Source organism: Vanrija pseudolonga, chromosome 7 (assembly GCF_020906515.1).
Source record: "Vanrija pseudolonga chromosome 7, complete sequence".
In the NCBI taxonomy this organism is placed as follows: Eukaryota; Fungi; Basidiomycota; class Tremellomycetes; order Trichosporonales; family Trichosporonaceae; genus Vanrija; species Vanrija pseudolonga.
The window spans coordinates 886,532-910,572 of record NC_085855.1 but is presented as its reverse complement, the minus strand read 5'-3'; the positions used below and the strand labels follow the sequence as shown (position 1 = coordinate 910,572).

Sequence of the window (24,041 nt, the reverse complement as noted above, 5' to 3'; positions counted from 1 at the left end):
GAATGCCGCAAAGGAGCAGTGTGATAACACTTTGCGGCGGATAGTTGCAGTCATCACAAGTTACGAGGACCAGCGAATCGCGGCCGCAGACGCTGTGGAAGAGCCCCGAAGGGACTACTTCGACACGTTTAGCGATTCACCCTTGCTAGATGCCACCGACGTCGAGGACGAGGCCATCCCTCCTCTCAGTGCTCGTATGTCATCGACGTCCGTCACGTTTACTGACATCTCAGTTACTTCTTCGAGAGGGCCGAGCCGCCGTGGTTCAATGTCATTGTCCTCCAATGGCATCACTTCGAGCCCGAACCGCCGAGTGACTCTGCTGTCAAGCGTCCCCGCGAGTCCGCGCCGCTCAATGAGCCGAAGGCGTCCCAGCATCGTACCGCGCGTCGTGCCACGCGATATCCAGCTTCCACGAGACTTCCATCAACAAGTCGCACGAAACCTAAGCGCTGAAATGCCCCGATCAACCTCAAGCTCTCGGTCTACTTCTCGGTCTCGATCACCAATGCCTTACTCCCGGTCTCTGCTGTCTGGCCACCCGGGGATGGAGGAGGCCCTCGAAGCAGACCGCCAATTCCTGGCTGCCCTTCAAGAGTTGATCGTTCTCGCAACAGACGTTTTGGACCTTTCTGTCAACAGCCTGATCTCTCGCCCTACAGCCTGCGTTGAGATTATTCAAAAGTTGCAGAAAACTGGCCAATATTGGGACGAGCACGAGGATTGGCCAGGGCGTGACTGGTATGTCGACATTCTCATGGCTGTTGCGAGTCTCGGACGCGTTCTGGAATGGTGGGAGGCCGAAAAGGGCTTCTGGAACTTTGACGACGACAAGGACGACAACGAACCTCTCACATTCGTTCTTCGTCCCGCCAAGGAGGCACCACACTTTGAACTTGAGCCATCGACCGCATCCAAGTCCGAGGCGTCAACCGGCATGTCACCGCTGGCCCTTGCGCCACAGGATCCGTCTCTCTCTACCGTGACGCTCACCCCGCCTGTACCGGTGGACGATGCCGATGTCGCACCTGACCAGCCAACTCAAGCGGTTGACGATCTGCGCGTTCTCGCGGAACAAGCGAAATCCGTCAACATCGTCATGGAGCTTAGCCTGGCTGGTGAAGAAATCATCTACGTCAACGACGCCATCCTGGAGGTCATTGGGTGAGTCGGTCTCACCTTCAAATGCTAACTACAGTCGCGATCCTGAGGAAGTTCTCGATCGGCCAATCGCGGATTTGCTGGCCCCGGCCGACACCTCGCACTTCACAGAGGCGACCGAAAACCTACTGCAGGACGACGGCAACACTGTGCAGTTGAGGTTCCGCTTCGAAGTGCACGATGTCGTCGATGAAAATGTCGAAGATCGGCCTCCTGGCCCGGTGTACATCGAGCTCGAGGGCGTCGGCATGCTCATGCGGGAAAACAATGAACCCTCCCACACCATGTGGGTCATGAAGCCCGTGACAGCCACCCACGTCGAGAACATCACGGAAGCGGCCTTTCCCAGAGACACCATCATGTCAACCGAAGGTGTACTCTGTCGAATCTGCGAGCGTGAAATTGTTGTCTGGTTTTTCGAAAAGCACAACGAGACTTGCGACGCTGTTCATCGCGGTGAGGCCGAAATCGGATCCTGCGACGAATGTCTTGATGATCTGCAAAAAGCCGTCAACCAACTCAATGCCGACATCAACGATGGCATTTCTCAGGATGCTACACAGCCCTTGCTTGGTGTCGTGTTTTTCTCGCTCCCAGAATCTGTGGCCAACAGCGACGACATGCCCGATGGGTCACTGGGTGTCGAGGTCCGCAAAGTCTCCCCGGAACAACTGCAAGACGTTGCCACCATTCTCTCCGTCGCCAGGCAGATCGAAACGCCATCAGTCTTGGAGGATGAGGCCGACTTACCCTTCACCCTCCAACGCTACCTCTCGCCGGCTTCTGAAGAGAAACTTCTGCGTGTCACGCGATGGCAAAAGCCTCAGTCTACCGACCGAGCAGTACAGCTTCTCTTCACACGCGTTGAGGACCAACTGCGTCGTAAGCAAAAGGCCATTGCGCGGATGCAAAGCACCATCCGATACTCGGAGAAGACGCGTCACGAATGGGAGGACAAGGTGAACCAGATCCTTGCCGAAAGCGACGACGGCAGCGCCTCGGAAAGCGGCTCTGAAACGAGCGCCGACGCGGTAGACACATCGGAAGTTACGCCAGGATTACGCAAGATTGCTCCTCTTGCTCGACTCCCAATCACTCAAGGACACCCTCAAAGGCAGTGGCAGAGGGAGGTTGCGCCTTCCTCGGCAGCAGGCTTGTCCCCGTCGGTCCGTTCAGCTTTGTTGTCAACGTCCCCGACGCCAGTAGCACCTCATCAGGCCCTTCCCTCGGCGCCTATCACCCTCAGACCGGTTGAAGCTGTGAACCAACCACTACCATCGCCTCTGTTGAAGCCCAAGAGCCATCACGGCCGCCGCTTTTCGATCGCCGTTCGAGACCCGCCAATGTCCCCGCGGATCCCCTCGGGTGCGACGGCCCCACGCCCAGCGCAGCCTTCGATCAAGGACTTTGAGATCATTAAGCCTATCAGCCGTGGTGCCTTCGGATCGGTCTACCTGGCCAAGAAGGTTGCAACTGGCGACTACTACGCCATCAAAGCCCTGAAAAAGTCAGACATGATCGCCAAGAACCAGATTACCAACGTCAAGGCTGAACGAACAATCCTCATGAACCAAGCGAGTTCTCCCTACGTTGTCAAACTGTTCTTCTCCTTCCAGAGCAAAGAATACCTCTACCTGGTAATGGAGTATCTCAATGGCGGAGATTGTGCCACGCTGGTCAAGACATTGGGAGAACTACCACTTGAGTGGGCCCGCAACTACATCGCCGAGTTGGTTTTGGGCTTGGAGTATCTTCATGCTCGCAATGTTGCACACCGGTATGTCCCCAGCCATGCGTCACGCTGACAGCCAGTGACATCAAGCCAGACAATCTCCTCATCGACGCGCAGGGACACGTCAAGCTTACAGACTTTGGGCTATCCAAGATTGGTCTTCTAAACCGTCAGATTGGTGGTCCAAGGCCACCGTATCTTCGAGGAACGTCTCTGAGGACCGCGGCTACGACTCGCCGGGCTTCGTCTATATCGTCGACTGACTCTCCCGTCATGTCGCCAGACCTCTTGCCTACCGCCGCCACCTCTCTTCGCAGCCAATCATACTTCCCCATGTTGACCGAGCCTGGCTCAGCAGACGAATCCAGTGGATCCGAGTCGGCAGGCATTGTCCCCAAACACATGCGCCAGCTCTCCGGCTTGACCAAGGGATCGTCGGACACCGGGACAGGTTCCAACTCTGGAGCCGAACCCCCGCGTTTCGTCGGCACTCCGGACTATTTGGCTCCAGAGAGCATCCTGGGCGGTGGAACGGATGATCGAATGGTCGATTGGTGGGCCGTTGGTGTGGTACTCTACGAGTTCCTGTACGGCATCCCGCCGTTCCACGCCGAAACGCCGGAGAAGGTGTTTGACAACATCATCTCTCGTCGAATCAACTGGCACGATGATGAAATCGAGCTTCCAATGGAGGCTCGCGACCTCATGGATCGCCTGATTTGCACCAACCCTGCTCTACGACTCGGTGCGCGGGGAGCGGACGAGGTCAAGCAGCACGCCTTCTTTGCTGGCATCAACTGGGACTCGCTGACGACGGGCCCCGCTCTCTTCGTTCCTGATGGTACCGATCCAGAATCAACCGACTACTTCGACCCCCGTGGAGCGGTCAACCCAGCGTTCCAAGACGAAGACCTGTCCCCGAAGACACGCCGAAATGGACCTCTCGGCTCTGGGACCTCAGAGGTTCAGAACCCCTCCACGGATGATGCCATTGCGGCCGACTTTGGCGCCTTCAACTTCAAGAATCTCCCTGTTCTGAAGCAGGCCAACGACGATGTTATTCGGCGCATGAGATCAAGTTCCAACGCCGTTGTTTCGCCGTCATCTGAAATTCCCCGTCGCAAGCACGCCAGATCGATTTCAAGTGCACTTGGCCCCCCTTCACCCTCCCCTTCAACATCGTCAGCAGCCTCGACTCCTTCCAGGACTGGATTGTCGCCAACTGCTTCAGCATTGATTTCATCTCAGCGAGGACGTAGGCCTGCGGAAATGAGCGCCCTGGAGCGTGTGCGCTCTAGCGACGACGATAAACTTCGGCACAACCTCCACGGTCGCTTCCGCTCCGGTTCAAGTGCTAGTCCATCAGCCTCTGACCGCAGTTCGAACCGTGGGCAGCGTGTCATCCACTCGTCTGCCGGAAGCATGCAGCTCGTGGCCTCCCCCAGCTTGGAGCGGGGAGCAAGGTGCTTGGACGTTCTCATTGCCGAAGACAACCCCATCTCGCAAAAGGTGAGAAAGACGCTGGTCGTCAGAGCTAACTCGCAGATCCTGGAGACCTTGCTCACTCGGCTGGGGTGCCGATGTGTGTGTGCCCACGACGGCTCCGACGCCCTGGCTCAAACAATGGGCAGCATCAGTGAGCATGGAAATGATATCAGTCTGCTGACTACCCAGAATTCGATCTCATCCTGTGTGACATTCACATGCCCTATATCAGTGGTGAACAGGTTGCCAGAATGATCCGTTCCACTAACAACCACAACCAAAACACACCGAGTATGTTTGCTAAGCCGCTGGGCGCTAACACCCTCCTAGTCATTGCGGCCACTTCTTTCGACCAGTCCATCACAGAAGAGGGCACGTTGTTTTCAGCCGTTCTCTCCAAGCCGTTCTCCAAATCAGATCTCATCCGCTGCCTGGCCAAAGTGGGCTTTGTTCTAAGTTCTTCATCGACTGGAGGCTCAACGGATGCTGTAGTTGATACAGCTGCTGCTGCCACCTAGAACCGGCATTGTTACCCGGCATCTCGCCCCCATTCCCCTACGCCTGCCTCATTACACAACTTGCAAATTCCATCACATTGCCCCAGATCGTTTCGGTGACCCCAAGTGTTTGTACAAAAGATCGACATGTGTTCAACTGTTATGCATATGAGGAGCCTATATACACTACTCGTCTCCACTAATTGAAGCCTGTGGTCTTGTCGATAAGCACACGGCCTGTCCGCTGCGAAATGTCGGTAGTGGCTGTCTTTGATCGGTCGAGCTTTGACCCATGACTTGGGCCCGGGTGTGCCTTCTGGACCACAGAGACACCACCACGACCTGAGCCTCCGCGACCGGCATTGTTGCCTTGATCCTTGAGGAACATCATGTAACTCTCTGTTGATCGCAAGGTCTGCTTCCCCACTCGAGACGACACGAGCGTGTCCATCTATACGATCAGCGTCGCACACACACCCGTACCTACCTCGACGTCTTTGGTAGCAATAGCCGTGACTCGCGTCCTTCGTGCAATCATTACCTGAGATTCGCTCTCATCGTCTGAGAGTTGAACCTCGACATGCTCCTGTTTGGTTAACTTTTGGTGCCTCCACAACACTCACTGCCCGGTTCAACCTCAGCAGCTCATGAACCTCGCGGCTGGAGAGAGCATCGCGGGATGGGGAGTGGAGAGCCGCTGGTACCTCCAAACTCTCCTCAAACTCGTTGTCCGACTCGAGGTCCCGCTCGTACTCCTTGAGGAAGGCATTGTTTTCACCATCTGAATTGATCAGCCAGGTGCGCGTACACCAGTGTGCCCAACATACCCAGCTTGTACAGGCCATCTTCCCGTTCGAGTTTACGCTGACGGCGCTGTTTCTTTGTAAGGCGCCTGGAACGCGTCTCCTCGTCCTCCTCGTCAGACAAGAAGTCGTTTCCGCGTCGCTTATGGCGATAGTGGCCATCTGTAATCTTCTTGGCCTCAGCTTCACGTCGTGCGTCGTCCTCTTGAGCAATTTCCCTGACAGAGTCAGCTAGCACTGATGTGGCCCATGCTTACCGAAGTTTAGCGTCGGCAAGCTCCTTCTGCTTTTCTCTCTCCTCCGCGTCCATCGCCGCATCATCGAGGAGGTCCGGGATGTAGCCTTCGTCCATACCGTCATCCTCGTCGTCGTCTCCCTTCGTGAGGCCCCATGCGTTGTCCTCATCACTTTCTTCTGCCTGCTCATCGACGAATGCTGCGTCTCTGCGCCTGCCCTTGGAAGCGTCATGAGCAAGTACCCTGCGAGCACCATCCGCAAGGGCTTGGAAGGCGTCACGACGGGGTGCCTGTGGAGCCGGCGACTCGACGGCCTCTTCATCCGCTTCCGAGTGTCGACGGCGGAGGCGCTTGAGTTGATGAGAGCCCTGAGTGGGACTCAGAGCAGCTTCTTGATGCGAAGTGGGAGACGACTGGCCTGCTCCACTAGTGGATAGGATGAGAGTGCTACTGGGGTCCACCTCGGTTGCAGATTCTGTGGGCAACTGTGTGCCGTCCTGTTGCGTAGGTCGAGATTGGGTGAAGAAACTGGCGATCAGTTTTCCTCCACGCCTGCATTCACTCACCCTTGAGAGTTGAGGTACTGGTTACCAGGTTGCACCTGCACTGCTTGAGTGACCGCATTCTCAAGTTCGCCGGCTACCAGAGCATTGTCACGACGGGCTTGGGACTCTGACAGTTGTACCCCTGGCAGCGCGGCGTGCTCTGGAACGAGACCATCCGTGTCGTTTCGAAGTCCCGCCAGGCCGTCATTCTGTGAGGCGGTCAGTGATTCGCTAGCTTTGGCCCACATACCTCGCTCCCAACAACGGCCTGTGTTGTTTCAAACAATTGTGAGAATCCGCCTTCCCCAAAGTCATCCCCAAAGTCATCCCCAAAGTCGTCGAACCCAACCGAGTCATGGCTGGTAGCCGTCTGAGTAGTCGTCGCAAGAGCCGCAGCAGGCAGCACTTTGACTACGTCATCTTCAGACTCGGAGTCTGCGGCGACTCGGCGAAGGCGGCGCGAGGGACGGTGCCGTGGTTGTGCTGCACTGTCGATTTCGTCGTCTTCAGCCTCAGCAAAAACGACTTGGCGACTACGGCCAGGTTGGGTGTGCGGCTCCGGGGTTCCGCTCGTGGACGTGGCCAACGGGACGCTATCGCCCACGGCACTTGTGTTGCTTGCGACCTCATCATTGACCTCATCGTCCGAGCCTGACACGGGATCGTAATCGCTGTCACCGTCATCGCTGGCTGAGTCGTGTTCATTGACATCGTCTGAGACCTTGGTGACCGTGGCGAGGTCTATGGATTGCTTCGCAGGAAGTTGGCGGCCTTTTCCGAACTGCCTTTCCTTGGCAATCGCAAGGTCGCGGACCTGCTTCTGGTGGCTGGCTCGCATCTGCGCGTCCATTTGAAGCTGTGAAATCACATTGTCCCTGCCAGGTTTCTGCCCCGCAGGCCGAGAGCCAGCGTTGGCCATCTTCTGGTTGGCGTGGTCGAAGTCTTTGCCGGCAAACTGGAGGTGTGTTTCGGTGACGGGTCGTCGTCCCCCAACCCTGGCTCCGCTGATTCGCAAGAGATTCTGTTTCTGCTTATTTGGAGCAGCGGCGGCGACCCTGTTACTGATGAGAGATTGAGCAGTCGGCGCCTTGGTGGGGGCTGCGCCGACCTTTGTTGCCCCAGGGGTACCAATCGACAGCTCGTCGTCAGAATCATCGGGTACCGCCGGTCGCAACACCTTGGCCTCCATCGCCTTGCGCTTCATGTCATCCAAGTGCTTCTTCCTTGAGGCCCGCTCCATAGCCTTGTCCATTTCGGCCACGAGGTCTAGCGGCTCGCTGTCGCTATCGGATGTAGCGGAGGTTGGACGTTCGGTGCGTCGGGCAAGAGGCGTTGGAGATGACCTCTGCTTTGTGTTGGCAATCCGAACTGGGGCTGGTCCATCGCTGCTCTTATCTGCTGGTAATGAGCTTGGAGGGAATTGGTGGATATCTTCCGGGGTAGAGACTGGTGGCAGCGGCCGTGGCTGAGGCTGTGCTCTTTGCAAAGTCAGATACACATCGCTGGGACTCGCGGTGCAACTCACCGAACTGCACCATCGGCCCTCTGCAACCACTCGGACACAGGGCGGCGTTCAGTTTGGGTTCGAGACACAAAGACCTGACGCTCTGTAGGTCAGTTAGTGGGGCCTTGCAAACGGCTCACCTCGTTTCGCTTTAGACACATCGCGACGAAGTTGCTCCTGATCTGCCTTCTTGAGGGGCTAGCATGTTAGCAATTGATAAGCTTTGACGCTCACCTTCATCTTGGCACGTGATGTCATACTCTGATCAAGAGCATCCTCCTCATCATCGCTAAACAGATGCAGCTCCTCGCCGCGAGATCGCGGTGGGTCATCAATTGTGGGGGGTTCAGGCGGCGATTGGGGACTGGCCGGATGCTTCAACTCCTCCGAGGGTTCGTCGTCATCCGAATCGACAACGCGCCTGGCGCGAGATGGAGCACCAATCTTGACGGTACTTGCCGGTTCACTCTCAGCCGCAAGTGGTGATCGAGCCGGAGGAGTGGACCGGGGCAAAGTCTGTTGTGTGCCCACGACCTTGGACGGAGAGGATGTGGGCGGAACAGGCGTGAGAGATGATGTGCCACCGATCCTGCGGGAAGCATTCGATGGTCTCTGTGTTGCCGCCGCATCGGATCGAAAGTCGTCAGGAGGGGTAGAGGACGGTAGCTCCGTCAAAGACGACAAACTTGTTGTCGGCTGGAGTCGGCGGCTTGACGAAGTCGCTGCATGTGATGAAGAAGGATTCAGCTCCTTGCGCATCCTCGCCAAGGCGAGGTGCACATCCTCTTCTGTCTCTGGAGACTCATCGTTTGCGTCAAGGGCGGCCAACGACTGACGCCAGTCCAAGTTCTCTTTGGAGAAGCGGTTCAGGAGCGTTTTGGAGGGCGAGGGGTCAGCAGTGGGTGCGCTAAAGATCATGGAGTGAGCGTTGGTGGGGCCATCCGCGTCATCCTCTATAGGCGCGGCGTTACGAGCGCGACCATAGGTACGTTTCGGTCGCGGCGGCGAAGGCGTCGGGGACGCGTCCGTGTTACTGTTTGACGGCGCCGCGGTCATGATTGCACCGGCTGGGCGCTTGTCGCTGTTGTAGAAGGCTGATGGAGCAACAGGGCGAAGGGCGGGTGTTTCTCTTGTCTTCTTGGGGGTTGCAGATTGATTGAGCTTGTATTGTTGAATGCAAGTTGTTGTGGTTGTTGTTCATGGGTCATGTCCACGACGCGTCGCGCGTGGCCTCGATTTTGGACCCGTGGACCCATGAACGGACTCAAAAATGAAATATCAGTCGCGTACCCGCGTGGTGGAGGCTGATGGTTGGTGACCCACGTGGTAGTTTAGCAGATTAATCCATTACTGGTTTTGCTTCCGTCTCTTGCACTGCTGTGAGCGCCGACGCCTGCTGCTCCTTTGACGTCAATCCTCTCAGCAGCTAGCCTAGCATCAGGCGGCCGCAACGACGACAGTGTCATTTCACCATCTTCTCCTTCAGTCCACTTTGTCTACTGCACCCCTCCATCTCTGCGTTGCCATGGCTCAAGCAGAATCATCAAGACCACGACAGGCGTCCACCTCTGACGACAACCAGAGGCAAAAGATCCTCGTCACCGGTTGGCGCAAGTGAGCAGTCTCACCCCATTCGCTTCCCACCAAACTGACACCTCTAGGGCTGGTAAATCTTCTTGCATCAAAACCGTCTTCCAGCATGTCCCAGTCAAGGATGTGCCCTACATTGGTATCACCCAGAAGATCGAAAAGATCAACTATGAGTGAGGAATGCTTCGTCTTGACCGTGCAATCTCTCTGACTGCGATAGCACCATCGTCCCTATTCAGCTTTGGGACACGCCCTCCAACTTTGACATTGACCAGCTGGATGCCCCGCTAGGGTCATTCTCAACCTTGGTGTATGTCATGGACATGCAGGTGAGACAAGGACCCATCAGGCCAGTGCATGCACTGACCCGCATTAGCAAGACGACTCTTATCATGATGCCGTTCGTCAGGCAGTCCACACGATCATGCGCGGATACCTCGCCAACCCCGCAATGAAGTTCTCAGTCTTCATTCATAAGGCCGAGGCCCTGTCAGAGGATTATCGCGGAGGTGCGTTGCCTTCGCTGGCTAAGCTGACCTGCTCTTCAGAAAACTACAGTGAAATCCAGAGAGCCATGACGGAAGAGCTGGAAGACTTTCAGTATTCAAGTCTTCAGGCCTACGCTCCGCACCTCGACCTGTCCGACTCTGGAGTATGCAATAACATCTTCAACCACATGGTCGCTGAAATCAAGTTCGACATGACCAGCGTGCACGATGTTTCCCTCCGAGACGCCTGGAGCAAGGTGCTCCAAGGCATAATGGAGATGCTCCCGGCGGTTGAGGCCCTCCTTCTCAACTTTACCGAGGTGAGCAATAGTGAACCATTCACTTGCTGATTGCAGACTTCGGGCATGGACAACTCGTACCTGTTTGACATTGCTTCTGGTGTTGTCCTTGCCACTGATAATCGCCACCGCAACGACGCCACGATGGAGCAAGTCACAGAGTACCTCTCCCGGTTCCTTCAGTTCCGAGAAATTTATAGGTGAGGTTGTCCTTGATCTATCTGTGCTCACACTCAAGGCATCTGGCACCGTCGGCTGCCAAGTCGTCGCCAAAAGCCGACCTTGAGGCTTCCGATGGGCCTGACGGGGCCCAGCCAAAAGCGTGGTGGGACGACGAGGACACCGAGGCGCCGTGGATGACCCAGGCTACAAGGTTGCTGCCAAACACTACCATCGCATTGTGGCAATTCACCCCGTACGTCGTCATCAGAGTACCTCGATGTGAACGAAACGCTAACATGCCAACAGGCAGCTGGCTCTGGTCGTTCTCCTTCGCACCGACACATGGCACGCCAGGCGAGGAATGATTGAGTACAACCTGACATTCCTGCGCCAGGGTGTCAGGCGCATTCTGATGGAGGTGTAGCGAGTCTTGTCCTTTTTTTTGTTTGTACAGGCCATGTTAGAGGAGGCGCGGCTTGATGCATGCAGCCTCCGGATATGATGATGAACTTGATGCCCCATCAATCACCCCTGTCGGTGCCGGCGGAAGCATTTTACGGCAGACGAGAGTGAGCGGCGGCGCGCGTCACTGCTCGTTGACGACGACCCGACCTGACCTGACTGACCACCACCACCACCACCACCACTTTGGGCGTGTTTGGGCTGCCGACTAGGAATCACCACTTTGTCACTCTGCACACCCGCGTTGCGCAGCCCTCCATCTCAACCACTCCTCTGAGCACTCCATTCCGGCCATGGTAAACACCATGGTATCAGAGGAAGAGGTGGAGGCTTTCCTCGTCGCTCTCCGGGCAGGCGGTGAGTTCTGGCCACACACCTCACGTCTCAACGCGCTCGTCCCAGCTCGCAGATAGCACTTGCTAACGCTGTTCGTTGCAGACGTCGACAAGAAGATCAACTTGGTCCAGCTTTGGGCAATAAAGCTGGACCCAATATCAGAGCTCCCAGACAAGACCGTCGACGCCATCACGCTCTTGGTCGCGCCGTTCTTGCGGTCGCCGTCGCACCTCCTCGTGACTTCAGCTCTAAGCGCGTTCCTTCCGGCTTACATCCCCCTCATCCCGTCCGCCGCACCACATGTCCACCACCTCCAGCTGGCACTCGTCCAGCTTGTCCCCGGGCTCATTGAGCGACTAAACGACCCAAAGGACAAGGTCCACGAGCCCGCGAGCCAGTGTCTTGCCCTCCTCGGAAACAAGGCCTACGAGGCCGAATCACCAGCGCCATCGCAGAAGGGCAAGGCCAAAGATGGCATGGCTAGTATTTGGGAGAAGGCAGTCAAGGACACCCTTGCGGGCAAGAACTCACGAGCCAAGATTGTCCTCTTGAAGCTCTTGTTAGCGATGAGGAGCGACAAGAGCTCCAAGCTCCCTCTCAAGCCGTGGTTACCAGGCCTCGTCAACCTCTTGGAAGATGGCGATGGCAGTGTGCGGGACCAAGCAAGAGAAGTAAGTCTTCGCTTCTCCTTCGTCCGAATCCACACTGATCGTCCCTAGACTGTCGTCGCCTTGTTGTCTCCGCCGACGGTTCCCGCCGCTGCTCGCTCCGAACTCAAGAAGCTCATGTTGGCACGCAATGTCCGCAAATCGATCGCCGATGTAGTTATCGCGCGCGTCCTTGGTGGCGACTCTGGTCCAGCACCAGCGCAAACAGAGACGGAGACGGCCGTTCCTGCAGAGTCGGCTGCGAAACCCAGCCAACTCAATGGGAATGAGGAAGTAGAGGTTGTGTTGGTGAGCGAGGTCTGGCTTGAATGAGGCTGACTCGGAGGTTGCGAGTGCCGCAGATCTGCAAAGCGAATTCAAGGCCATGGTTCCACATTTCCAGGTATAGCCCTCCGACCTGATCTTTGCTCACACCAATAGGGCAAGGAAACGGAGCACAACTGGGGCCCTCGCGAACGCTCACTTGTACGAATGCGAGGGATGCTCCGCGGCGGTGCATCAAGCAAGTACTCGGACGCGTTCTTGGCTTCCTTGAAAGGGGACGTGATTGACGGGATTGCGAAGACTGTGAGAGATCCGGCGTGACGGAGCTAACCCCTAGCTGCTCAGCTTGCGAACAACTGTAGCACAACAGGCGTGTGCCCTGGTACAGGAGCTTGCAGAGAGCCTAGGCACATCGTTTGACGCCTGTCTTGAACCCTTACTCCCAGTATTGGGGAAGATGGCGTATGTCCTTGCCGTCGTATTCAACTAACGTCGTGACAGAGGCTTCACAAAGAAAATCATTGCCGACAAGTCTCAAAGGGCGGTAACGGCCATTATCATTCACTCAACACTACACCCTCGGCCTATTATTTCTCACATTGCCGCCGGTATCAATGACAAGAGTATCGCATCGCGCCAGTTCGGTGCAGCCCACCTCAAAACGTTCTTGGAGAACCAAGCCCGTCCGCACTTGAGTGCCATAGAGGCTCACGCTGGGACAGTGTCTGAAATCGAGCAGTTGCTACGACGCTGTCTCGCGGACACCAGCACTGGTGTTCGTGAACAAGCTCGAGGAGCATTCTGGGCCTTTGACAAGGTTTGGCCGCGGCAAGCTGCATCAATCCTCGACAGCCTCGACTCCACTGCCAAGAAACAACTTGAGAAGGCAAACCCTAAGGGCACGCTGTCCGCCGGCGGCTCTGCGCGAACGACTCCGAATAGACCCCGTCAGAGCTCGGCGATGGCGGCCATGATTGCTGCAAGGCGAGCCAAGGCCGCTGCAGACAAGGCCTCGTCCACCAACGGGAGCTCACGAGCAGCCTCACCAAACGCTTCACCATCAGCTGTCTCTCGGACGGCCGGCAACGAGGCTGGTGTGCCCGATAACACCGTGTCGGCGAGACAGGCGAAGGCAACTTCTCCCCCTCCCGCCGGAGAGGAAGGAAGCCCACAACCTCCTATGGAGACTGCATCGCCCTCGCCCTCCTCTCCACCGGACGTGGATGCCCTCGCTCTCGGCGTAGGTGCGCTGGGGCTTCATCAAAACAATGGACACGCGGCAGCTTCAGCCTCTTCATCGCCGCCCAAGGCACCAGAAGCAGCATCGTCGCCCATTTCGTCCACTCTTTTCAAGGCGTCTACCGACCCTCGTCCAACCCCCGGCGATTCGCGGTTGACAACTGACTCACGGAGAGGAGTGGAACAGCGAAACCAGCCGCTTGGAGTGGAAAACCTGGACAATGCGCATGCCTCTCAAACGAGGAGACGAGTATCGGCTCAGAGCGAAAAGCGCCTATCCACTCACTCTGTGAAAAGCGACAAGTCCCGATCAAGTGCTCAGTTGGGCCATCCGCCGCGTGTAGGCCAACGCGCGACTGTTATTCCTACACCCGTCCTGAAGACCAACGCGGCGTCATCCCAAGCTTCATCTCGGTCGCGGTCGTCTAGTCTTGCCAGGACGCTCTCGCACAGCCCACCATCGCTCCTTGACTCGATGCCTCGGTCGCTGCGTCATTCAGACATGCGGGACGCAGCATCCAGCGATACATCTGCGGGGGGCTCCCATCTTCGTACGCCCACCCTCCCTCGATTTCATCTTCCGAGATCTCATCCGGAGCCCGTACACTACCAAGCCGAGTCGTCGTTGCCGCCACATCGCGGTGTTGCTTCACGCAATGTGTCCGACTCGGTCAATACCACGCCGTTTGCTAGACGTCGAAGTTTCGTTCCCGATGGGCCGGTCGATCCGGCGGACGACGCACGCCGGGCGCAGGTTGCGCAGGGTTTATCCGCTGCCCAGCAGCTCCTCGACTTTGATGACGATCAAATGGACTTGGCAACCGCCCCCATTACTCCCGCCCGCCCTGGGAGTTCGAGCGTTTCCATCGCACAGCCATTCCGCACACCAGTCTCACGTCAGCGTCAGATTTGGGAGGATTCGCCACGGGCCATGACTCCGAGGCTGCTTCACGACCTGAAGAGTCGCGCTCATGAACGCAGCTGGTGGAAAGAGCGTCAGAAATGTGGGTACTTGCTCGTTAGCTGTTGTCTAATGCCCCCAGTGCTCGACCAGGCAACGTCCCTCAATGCCGATCGTGAACTCACAAAGGAGACCATCGAGGAAGATGTCGGGGCTCTGACGTCTGGCTCGCCGACATTGGGAAATTTGCAGAGACTTGTCCTGTTCTCACAAGCTCATGACATTGCCCTTGAAAACTCCCTTGACGACGAGGTTGACCGGGAGGACATTGCCGAACAAAAGCTCGTATGGGAAGAGCAGCGTCTTTTCGACCGTGTATTCGACGGGCTGATGGCATTCTTGGATCCCAAGCGGGTAGGTCGTCAAGGACTGTCGAGTAGCTGATCCATCAGGCCACAAACATCTTGGAGCAAGGTCTGGTACTCTTGTGGGAGCTTGTGCAGAACCAATGGGTCTTGTGTGAATCTAGGGAGGACGATCTGTTGGATTCGCTCTTCGTCCTGCGATCATCCACCAACCCTGTCGTGAGTTTGGCTACGGTTCATTGCTGACGGCGCAGATCCTGGAATCGACAAACTCTCTGGTCTCCCTGCTGACGGAGGTGTGCAACCCTCCTTTCCTCCTCCTCCTGCTTCACTCGGCACTTGATCGATACATTGCGGCGCGAAGTACGGAGTCGTCGCAGTCCAATCTGGCCGCCCTACAGCACGAATCTGCGCATCTCCGTGGCGACCGTGCAAGGGTCTCGGGATACAACTTTGGTCTTAACGCCATGGGCATGTGCATCCTTCACCTCCCAAAGGAAGCTGTGGAGACCGAGGCCAGGCGACTCGAGCGACAAGTTATGGCTGTGAGTGGGCGATTCCTGCTGTCGTGTTGTTGCTGACCCTCACAGGCCCTGTCCCTCACCACGGCGGAGGGTGTGCTGGCTCGACAGGCGGCGCACCGTGTCATTCTGGCTGTCCAGTGCATGCTAGGGGATGACGTCCGCACCCTCGCCCTCTTCCCCGACCTTGATGCCGGCCAGCGCAGCTTCGCCACCTACTTGATGCAGCAGAACGGCGTCATGAATAGGGCATCGTTCGACGGCGCTGAGGATGCGGCGCGGAGGCAAGCAGTTCTTGAAGAGCTACTCGATGGCCTTACCAAAGGCGCTAGACTACGGTAGAAATGGGTAAGTAGGCAACGATGAACATGTCAGAAGTGATCAGCGTGGTGCTAGGAAAGGGCAGTGTCCCAGTCCAGTGTTTGATTGCCTCGAATGACTCATCTGACTCGTCGACCCACGGCCATATCCGGCGCGGAAGGACCGCGGTGCTAGCCGAGCTCTCCTGGCTGTTTTCTTTCCCTGACAGCTGTCGCTGTTGTCCGGTGACTGCACAGAGCACGTTTTAATGGTGTCAGTTTGTGTGCGTGGATGTGATCATAGCGACGACGACGTTTCAGGGTCGACCCGGCCAAAGCGAGAAAAAAAAAAGCCTCCGGTTTATCAGATAAGTCGAGACGCTACCCGCCCCACATGGACACAGAGAGAGAGAGACCGGCCGATCCAAGGCGACCACCCGCCGATGCGCAGCGCTAGCCCGCTCCGTCGCCCCTTGCCACCCGCAGCTGAGTTGACTGACCAAGCGAGCACGAGCACGCGGGTCGGCAGACAGGTAGGCGGGGGTCGGAGGCCGGCCCCGTCTCGGGTTTGCTTCGGCCACATCCGTCCGAGCGAGCGAGCACACGCGTGGGCTCGTTGTCTGGGGTTATAAAGCTGCCCGCCTGCCGTTCCACCCCCTGCCCCTCCCCCCATCTTCAATTCAGCACCATGGTCACAGCACTCAAGAACGCCGTTGTCGTCGGGGCGTCGTATGTCGGCATTGTGAGTCAAAGCCGTGTGGCCTCGCTGACTTGCCCCAGAACGCGGCCCAGCAGCTCGCTGCCGTCTTGCCCGCCACCTACCGCGTCGTGCTTGTCGAGCCCCACAGTCATTTCCACCACCTGTTTGCCTTTGTAAGTTGCCGCTGTGGCCGCCGCCGTCGTCTCCACCCCGTTCCTCCCTGACACCCCTCAGCCGCGCTTCGCCATTGTCCCCACGCACGAGCACAAGGCATTCGTACCCTTCACTGGCGTGTTCAACCAGGACACGATCCCAAACAAGGACCAGCACAAGGTTGTGCAGGCGCGAGTTGTCGCCCTTGAGCCTGGCCGCGCCGTGCTCGACCGCGAGTGGGAGGGTTCGAGAGAGATCCCGTTCGACTATGTTGTCGTCGCGACCGGCACGCGGCTGACGCCACCTGGCTCTATGGTGTCGGACGACAAGCCGTCCGCTGTCACGTACTTCCAGGACTACCAGGCCAAGGTGAAGAATGCCAACTCTGTCGTGCTTGTCGGCGGCGGTGCCGTCGGTATCCAGATGGCGGCGGACCTCAAGGAGAAGTTTCCCGAGAAGCAGGTCACGCTCGTCCACTCGCGCGACAAGGTCATGCCGAGGTTCCACCCCCAGTTCCACGACCTTATCCAGGAGCGGTTCACCGAACTCGGCATCAGGCTCATCACCAACTCGCGCGTCGTGTTCCCCAAGGGCGGCTTCCCTGAGGACGGCTCGACGTTCACGGTTGATCTCGCGGACGGCACTAGTGTCGACGCGCAGCTCGTCATCCCCGCCACGGGCCAGACACCCAACAACGATCTCGTGCGCGACCTTCCTGCGTCGACGCCGGAGGGGATCATCAACCCCGCCAACGGCTTCATCCGCGTCCAGCCCACGCTGCAGTTCAAGGACCCGGCGTACCCCAACTTCTTCGCCGTCGGAGACGTGGCCGACACGGGAGCACACAAGGCTGCCAGACCCGGAGCGGCGCAGGCTGCCGCTGCGGCTCAGAACATTTTGTCGCTGATCGAGGGCAAGACGCCGACCGAGACGATCACCGTCAGCCCCGGAGGCATCCACCTGACGCTGGGCATTGTACGTGGCATTGGCGCAGCGCAGTCTTGTGCCACTCCCCTTGCAGCTGGCTAACTGGCGCAGCAAAAGAACATCATCTTTAGGAATCCAGAGTCCGAGGGTGCCGAGCCTACCTCGCGCTGGCGTGACGAGTGAGTTGGAGCTTTGGCGTGTAGACCAAGAAGCTGACACGCGGCAGTGGCGTCGAGGACATGAACATTGAGGGTGTGTGGACACGCCGCGGAGTTCGTGTCAACACGCTCGACGATTACCACCTCTAAGGGGGAAGCTGTGCCAGCGGTGCAGATCATAGGGTAATAGGCTGTCCAGACTTGCCATGGGGCAGTGGCCAGTGGCGAGGCCCCGAGGCCGCAGCAAGAGGCGGTGGTCGTGTGAGGTAATGCCACGAGGACTGCCCAGGTGAAGAGTACAATTTGAATGCACGTGGTATGTAATTTGATTTTTTTCTCCCTTGTATTAGCGGTGTTTGGGTGACTCATTGGAGCCGTGCCTGGAGGAGCATGACTGTTGTCGCGTGTTGTGTGTGTGTGGGTCGACTGTTTGATGGCGGTGCGTGCGACTTGTCGATCCTTTTTCTTGCTGCATGCCGCCGCAGTCAGTGAATTAGGAGGCGGATACTTACTGGCATTAGGGGTAAGACGGGGGGCAAAAACGTTGTAATAGCATGGTGGTTGGGGGGACATGGGGACAGGTGTCAGGGTGGCAAAAAAGGGGGAATTTTGTGCCAGTGCGTGCCAGATACTCAGGGGGTGGCGGCGGGTCCAGATGGGGCCTGGGCTGGACTTGGACGGCTGCTGGCTGGCTGGGCTGGCTGGCTGGCTGCTTTTGCCTCGGGGCGGAGGGGGCGGAGGGGCGAGCGGCGGCGGCGGCGGCAGGCGGGCGGCGGGGCAAACCCTAAACGAGTATTGCACCTGGTCGCACCTTCCGACACCAGGCAGTCAACTCTGAGTGTGTCAGAGACGAGACACACCACGCGACTGCGGCTGGGGTGGCCTGGCTGCGGCAACTCGTCGCATCACACCTTGACACTCCTCATCTGACTCTTTCCGACACACTACTACTAGCAATCCACTCACGACCCCGACACGACCCATTCCAATTCCCACCCCCTTCCTTCTCGGCTCATTCATCACTGAGCGCAAGGCGCCGAGCCCATCTCATTGCAGAAGCAGTAGAGGTCAAGTAGCAAGCAATCAGCAGTCTACTCCATCGCTCAACACTCTGCAATGACGGCAACAGCAGCCTTTACCTCAGTGTCGGCATCGTCAACACCACCGACGCCACCCACTTCACTCCCCGCATTCTCGAGGCTAGCATCGGCCACGCTGTTACAGCGCAATGCCTCGACGTCATCTTCGAGGTCGACAACGACCACAGAGTCAACATCAAGTCTTGTGGCCGTTCCCATGCGACCCCCACCTATTCAGACCCGAACAGCGGCAACGCCCGACGCTCAACTCGCAACCTCGGATGCGTTGGAAGACTATGGATCGAGCGAGCCAGAACGTGTCCCAGTGTACGGCGGCAGGGGATTCATGCACAACGGCCCTCGCATGGCACGGCAAGCGGGACAGTCGTCGTCCCCACCGTCGATCGTGACGACGAGTTCCCCAGAAGCAGCAAGGTCGTCGTCGCTTCCTTCACATCAAGCCGGCTATAGCCCAACAACCCCAAGAGCAAGCAGACTGCCGCTTCCATACGATGCGGTACCCGTGCCAACTTCGCCAAACCAGCTCCGCGTCACGATGGAGAATGACGACGAGCTCGTTACACCAGCCCCTCCATTCCGCAACGACTCGTCACATTCAAGCCCCTCGTCACCGACAGCGTACCGCTCTCACGGCAAGGCCCGTGCGCTCAGTGCAGACGACATGGCGACACCGACAGCCGGTGACCGCGAGCGTAGGGCCAGTGGCGTGTCGACGCACTCGAACGGGTCGGCTCAGAAGAAGCCGTCCCTCCGAGACTACATTCTCGGCGAGGAGCTGGGAAGAGGCAGCTATAGCACTGTGAGCTGGGAGCTACTTGCTGAAAGAGAGGCCGTAACGCTGATCTCGCTTAGGTGGTGGAGGCGACTCTTGCTCCAAACTCGTCAATGCTCTCGGCGTCGTCGCGTGGCCCCAGGCGATTTGCCATCAAGATTATGAACCAGGCGCACCTCGTGCAAGAGAACAAGATCAAGTATGCCCATATTGAGCGCGATGCTCTAATTCGGCTGTCGATGCCTCGTCACGCGACATCGCCCAGGACGGCTCACCGCCGCGGAATGTCCAACTCGTCGTCGGGTGGCCAGACGGCAGTGGTGACGCACAAGAAGTCGGCCCCAAGCATCAGCAGCGTCGGCAGTGGTCAGACCCAGAAACGTCGCAACAGCTCGACGGCGACCGGTCCTCAGTATACCACCAAGGATCGCCATGGGCACGGCAGTGACAGTTCTCCGATTTCGCCGACTACTTCGCTGTCCCCGTTGGCGACGACCTCTATTCTGGTCAAGAACGGGGATCAGCAGGAAGTCTTGGAGGAACGCAGTCCCGAAATGAAGGCTTCTGGTCGCTCGAGCAACCCTCCTTCGCCTGTCAAGGAGGAACCTGGAAAGGAGGGAGAGCTGCCAACATTCACCAACAAGGTGCACACAACCGAGCCGGGCCAGATCCAAACTCCGCCGATGTCGCGACGTGATTCCGGACAGGATGCCCCAGTTCCCAATGCCGACTCGCAGCGCACCCGCACGCCAAGGAAGCGGAGACAGTCTGGCGCCCCTTCGGATCGCAGCGTCAAGTCCTCAGCCGGGGCCCATATGGGCGGCCACCCAGGCGTCATCCGTTTGTACTGCACATTTGCCGACAAGACCAGTGTCTGTGCGTATTGGGGCATGATCATTGGAGCATAGCTGACCCATACAGACTACGTCCTTGAACTTGCTTCTCATGGCGAACTCGCGGCCCAGATCCGAAAGTTTGGCTCCCTGGACATTACTGCGGCCAAGTACTACGCAGCGCTCCTGATCGACACAATCGAGTTCATGCACGACCGTGACATTATTCACCGAGACCTCAAGCCAGAGAATATTCTCCTCGATGACGACATGCGCATCAAGGTGACCGACTTTGGTAGCGCCAAGATTCTCAACAGGAAGGACGACAAGGAGCAGACTTCGAAGCGGTCGTTTGTCGGCTCGGCCGACTATGTCAGTCCCGAGGTGTTGCGTAACGAGCCTGCAAGCAAAGCGTATGTCGATGACATGAGAACCTGGCTGACTCTTAACAGATCGGACATTTGGGCCTTCGGCGTGGTGCTGTACGACTTCATTGTGGGCAAGTCGCCTTTCCGCAGCGCCACGGAATACCTCACCTTTCAAAAGGTGCTCAGCCGCGACCTCTTCTTCCCCGACGACTTTGACCCGAAGGCTCGGTCTCTCGTCGAGCTACTGCTCAACTTGAGCCCGACTGGCCGCCCAACGCCTCAGCTCATCAAGGCACACCCCTTCTTCGAAGACGTCGACTGGAATACCATTTGGACCATTCCTGCTCCTGCGATTCACACTGGACTGTCGCCACCTGTACAGACTCTGGCTCAGGTCACACTTGACTCGGATGTGTGGGCCGCCTTTGACTCGGACGTCTCGGATGGAGAGTTTGACCAAGACGAGGAGCGGCCGTACGACAAGGAGCCCCGGTTTGATCGCCTTGCGGCGGCTAACGCCGTCGAAGCTGTCGATCACCCAGGCCTCCACTTGCCGTCCCGCAACCAGACTCCTGGACCATCGGAAGACCTCAACCCGCCGCGCCGTGCTTGGCTGGACGAAGAAGCGGCCACCCCTCCTCGTAGGAAGCCCAAGACCCGCGGTTGGTCTACGAGCTCTAGTTCGAGTGGCGGCAGACTTAGCGGCCTGCTCGAGTCAATGGGTATCAACCCACCGTTCACTCCCACCGGCAGACGCGCGGGTTCCGGTCACCAAAGTCGGATGAGTGACAGGAGCGAGGACCAGTTCCGTTTCGACGAGTCACGGACGGCCTCTCCAGACGCGTCCGTCACATACGGCGTGGCTTTGACTGACAACAGCCAATGGTGAGGACAAATTCTACGCCAAAGATGCTAACCCGTCAAAGGCTTCCGATCTTGTTTCCAGCCGAGCGAGTGGTCCTGTCCACTCCGATCCTCATTCGCTCGTCGAGTGGTGTCCCACTCCCGACTTTCTTGATGCCCGCATCCAAGCGGCGCCAGCTTATTCTCACCGACTTCCCCCGCCTTCTTGTGGCCAAGGATGATAGCCCTGAGAATGGCGGACCGAGGCCCAAGCACATTTTCACCTTCCTGGGTACCCCGACAGGTGTTGCAACGCACCCCCCGTCACCATCCAAGACGCCTTCAGGCTCCACAACTGGGCAAACGCTGTCTCCAGAGGACCCTATGACCTCGAACGTCATTCTTGACCTGCAAGAGAAGGGTAGCAAGACGTTTGTTCTTCAGACTGTACGTGTGCTGTGGGTATAAGTTGCGGTGCTGATCGTCTCTAGGCCACACAGACCTTTATGTTTGTTACCGACACGCCAGACATCCGCGCAGTCTGGGTCCACACCCTCAAGAGGGTCGTGTGGCCCCGGTGGTCGCCGGCAAAGCGTAGACCCGAGCTCTAACCTGGCATCAGCCCGCCGCGCTCCATGCATTGAGAGCAGGCGACGATTGTTGTATCACTACCTATCTATGCATTTCACGCTAATACGGAGCCATGGGAGGAGTTGGGAGGTGTGGACAAGGACAGGAGAATCCCACGGATCCTAAATGGATTAGGAGGCGTGGTTGAAAATCAATGGAAGCAGATAACACAACAGCTCGTCCATGACGAACCAGCTCCTGTTGTTGTTCTTTCGTGTCTCGAACCAACACCACATTCATCAACCATGGCCGGAAGCCCATTACCACCACCACCACCAGCAGTGGCTGCAGGACCGTCGACGCAGAGCGCAAACGCGGCGGAAGCAGCACCGGCTCTCGCTCCAGGGACGTTCACGTCTGTCCTCCCGGCCCTTGAGGACGTCCTCGAGCTCATCTACGGCATCGCCGAGGGCGAGGCCATCAAGACGGAGGACGTGGTTGCCAAGGTGGGCTGGAGTGTCATAGCATTGTGCTAACGCCATAGGCCAAGGCGATCAGCACGCAGCTCCAGGCGATGAAGAAGGCCGCGAGCACCCTGCCCGGCGGCCACCTCGGCGCCGAGTCCGTGTCCGAGCTCACGCGCATCCTTGAGGCGCAGGCGGCCAGCAAGCGGTGAGTGGGACCGCGGGGTTGGGAGTGCGTGTGTACTGATGGCCGGCGCAGTGCCGTGCTCAAGGCGTTTCTGGATATCCCGACGCCTGCGGTTGATGCCGAGTCGAACAGAGGGGTCGATGGTGGGAGCGACACGCCGGCCGCGCCTTGAGGGGGCTGGAATGCCGACAGAATGGGCTTGGGCGTACCTCGCGCCATGCCATGAGCTATAGATTGCAGAGCTGCTCTCGGGCAGTACGGCGTATGTCATGTTGTATACTACGAGTCTTGGTGGGGGTGGTGGGCAGGTGTCATATCCTCGTCGGCAGCCTTCGCCAATTTGTGACCAAGGTTCAGCCTTGCTAGGAGATCTGGACCCAGACCGAACACATGCGCCATCGCCGTGAGCAGTGATAATGCCATGGTGTAGACTACAGCCCATGCTAGTGTGTATGAGAGGGGATTATTCTTCGTTCCCAGCGGGACAACTTCACCGCCAACGCGAGGCCTGAATCGGCACGCACGCCTCCACTACGACTCCTGCCAGCACCGAGTTCGCCGCCTAGTCAGTCTCGGGCTCCTCTGCACCAGCAGCCTCGTTCTCAGGCTTGATCCAGTTGATGACGTTGATGCGCTCTGCACGGGAGTCAGTACCGCCGCCCGGCTCATCGACTCACGATGCCTCAGGAGGGGGCGGTCGGGGAGGGCAGCGCCGTCGGTAGCATGGCCACCAGGGCGCATCTCGAGGTCAGCCTCCACAAAGACGGTCGAGCTGGTAGATCAGATTGGTGACCAAGAGACAGCCACGCACCCCTTGCCGATACGGCCAAGCGTCTTCTGCGCGCCGTCGCCGAACGCAAAGACGGTGTGCCATGACGTCGGGGGCTCCTGGCGGTCTGGGTCTCAGCACCGCCTTGAAGCAATCCAAGACTTACTGCCGTGCTCATCAACAACGGTGCCGCCAGGTCCGCGAGTAGCGACCGTGTAGCTGCAGCGTGAGTTTCGGGCTTCCGGCACGCCGCTCGGCTCGACTGGGCACCGCTCATAGCCACTTACGTGTAGTATGGCTTGCCGCTCTGCGTCTGAGCACGCGTCAGTAATGTCAGAGGTGACAACCCTTACCGTGCGCTGCACTGGGTCGCCGCCGAGGCGGCCGATAAGCGTGACGCGAGACAGGTCGGCGACGGCGCGCGTCGTCGAGAAGGACTGCGGTGTGGATCAGATGAGTGCTTCCTGGCCGGCAGCGATGGAAGAGGAAATACACACCCTCACACCCTGCTTGATGGGAACGGACTTGAGCGCGGAGAACATGATGGGAATGGGATGAGTGAAGATGAAGACGAGCCAAAGAGTTCAGCTTGTGGCTGATGTCACTTTGCATCCCACTCGCACCCGGATCGATTTAGAAA

General features: G+C 58.1%; 7 protein-coding genes across 7 annotated transcripts; 5 read left to right on the top strand and 2 right to left on the bottom strand.

Annotated features, from left to right (window-relative positions):
• Positions 1-5,074: 5,074 nt before the first annotated feature.
• On the bottom strand, positions 5,075-8,881 carry LOC62_07G009216 (uncharacterized protein; the record flags this gene model as incomplete). The annotated part of the gene is made up of 10 exons (XM_062775764.1): positions 5,075-5,290; positions 5,363-5,461; positions 5,499-5,656; positions 5,703-5,896; positions 5,936-6,442; positions 6,481-6,668; positions 6,710-7,937; positions 7,985-8,066; positions 8,104-8,161; positions 8,198-8,881. The coding sequence occupies 10 exons, from the start codon at positions 8,879-8,881 to the stop codon at positions 5,075-5,077; spliced, it is 3,414 nt and encodes a 1,137-aa protein (XP_062631748.1).
• A 527-nt stretch (positions 8,882-9,408) lies between these two features.
• RRAGC (Ras-related GTP-binding protein C) lies at positions 9,409-11,022 on the top strand. The gene is made up of 8 exons (XM_062775763.1): positions 9,409-9,577; positions 9,625-9,726; positions 9,774-9,882; positions 9,930-10,062; positions 10,102-10,361; positions 10,398-10,540; positions 10,579-10,755; positions 10,809-11,022. Exons 1-8 carry the CDS (start codon positions 9,489-9,491, stop codon positions 10,924-10,926), a joined length of 1,131 nt encoding a protein of 376 aa, XP_062631747.1. The 5' UTR covers positions 9,409-9,488; the 3' UTR covers positions 10,927-11,022.
• Positions 11,023-11,148: 126 nt separating this feature from the next.
• STU1_1 (Protein STU1) lies at positions 11,149-15,645 on the top strand. Its single transcript, XM_062775762.1, has 11 exons — positions 11,149-11,321; positions 11,403-11,971; positions 12,020-12,256; positions 12,294-12,350; positions 12,389-12,535; positions 12,570-12,694; positions 12,734-14,475; positions 14,515-14,786; positions 14,825-14,956; positions 14,992-15,282; positions 15,328-15,645. The coding sequence occupies exons 1-11, from the start codon at positions 11,258-11,260 to the stop codon at positions 15,598-15,600; spliced, it is 3,909 nt and encodes a 1,302-aa protein (XP_062631746.1). The 5' UTR covers positions 11,149-11,257; the 3' UTR covers positions 15,601-15,645.
• A 407-nt stretch (positions 15,646-16,052) lies between these two features.
• fer8_3 (Fe-regulated protein 8) lies at positions 16,053-17,824 on the top strand. The gene is made up of 5 exons (XM_062775761.1): positions 16,053-16,299; positions 16,338-16,430; positions 16,492-17,385; positions 17,449-17,516; positions 17,564-17,824. Exons 1-5 carry the CDS (start codon positions 16,246-16,248, stop codon positions 17,643-17,645), a joined length of 1,191 nt encoding a protein of 396 aa, XP_062631745.1. The 5' UTR covers positions 16,053-16,245; the 3' UTR covers positions 17,646-17,824.
• Positions 17,825-18,432: 608 nt separating this feature from the next.
• Positions 18,433-22,112, top strand: ksg1 (Serine/threonine-protein kinase ksg1). Its single transcript, XM_062775760.1, has 6 exons — positions 18,433-19,394; positions 19,448-20,243; positions 20,289-20,613; positions 20,653-21,453; positions 21,495-21,858; positions 21,903-22,112. The coding sequence occupies exons 1-6, from the start codon at positions 18,612-18,614 to the stop codon at positions 22,020-22,022; spliced, it is 3,189 nt and encodes a 1,062-aa protein (XP_062631744.1). The 5' UTR covers positions 18,433-18,611; the 3' UTR covers positions 22,023-22,112.
• A 149-nt stretch (positions 22,113-22,261) lies between these two features.
• Positions 22,262-22,870, top strand: LOC62_07G009211 (uncharacterized protein). Its single transcript, XM_062775759.1, has 3 exons — positions 22,262-22,487; positions 22,526-22,653; positions 22,705-22,870. Exons 1-3 carry the CDS (start codon positions 22,287-22,289, stop codon positions 22,802-22,804), a joined length of 429 nt encoding a protein of 142 aa, XP_062631743.1. The 5' UTR covers positions 22,262-22,286; the 3' UTR covers positions 22,805-22,870.
• Positions 22,871-23,033: 163 nt separating this feature from the next.
• On the bottom strand, positions 23,034-23,990 carry ssb1_0 (Single-stranded DNA-binding protein 1). The gene is made up of 7 exons (XM_062775758.1): positions 23,899-23,990; positions 23,755-23,838; positions 23,689-23,714; positions 23,568-23,620; positions 23,444-23,528; positions 23,310-23,404; positions 23,034-23,268 (listed from the first exon to the last, which is right to left on the bottom strand). Exons 1-7 carry the CDS (start codon positions 23,941-23,943, stop codon positions 23,195-23,197), a joined length of 462 nt encoding a protein of 153 aa, XP_062631742.1. The 5' UTR covers positions 23,944-23,990; the 3' UTR covers positions 23,034-23,194.
• Positions 23,991-24,041: the final 51 nt, after the last annotated feature.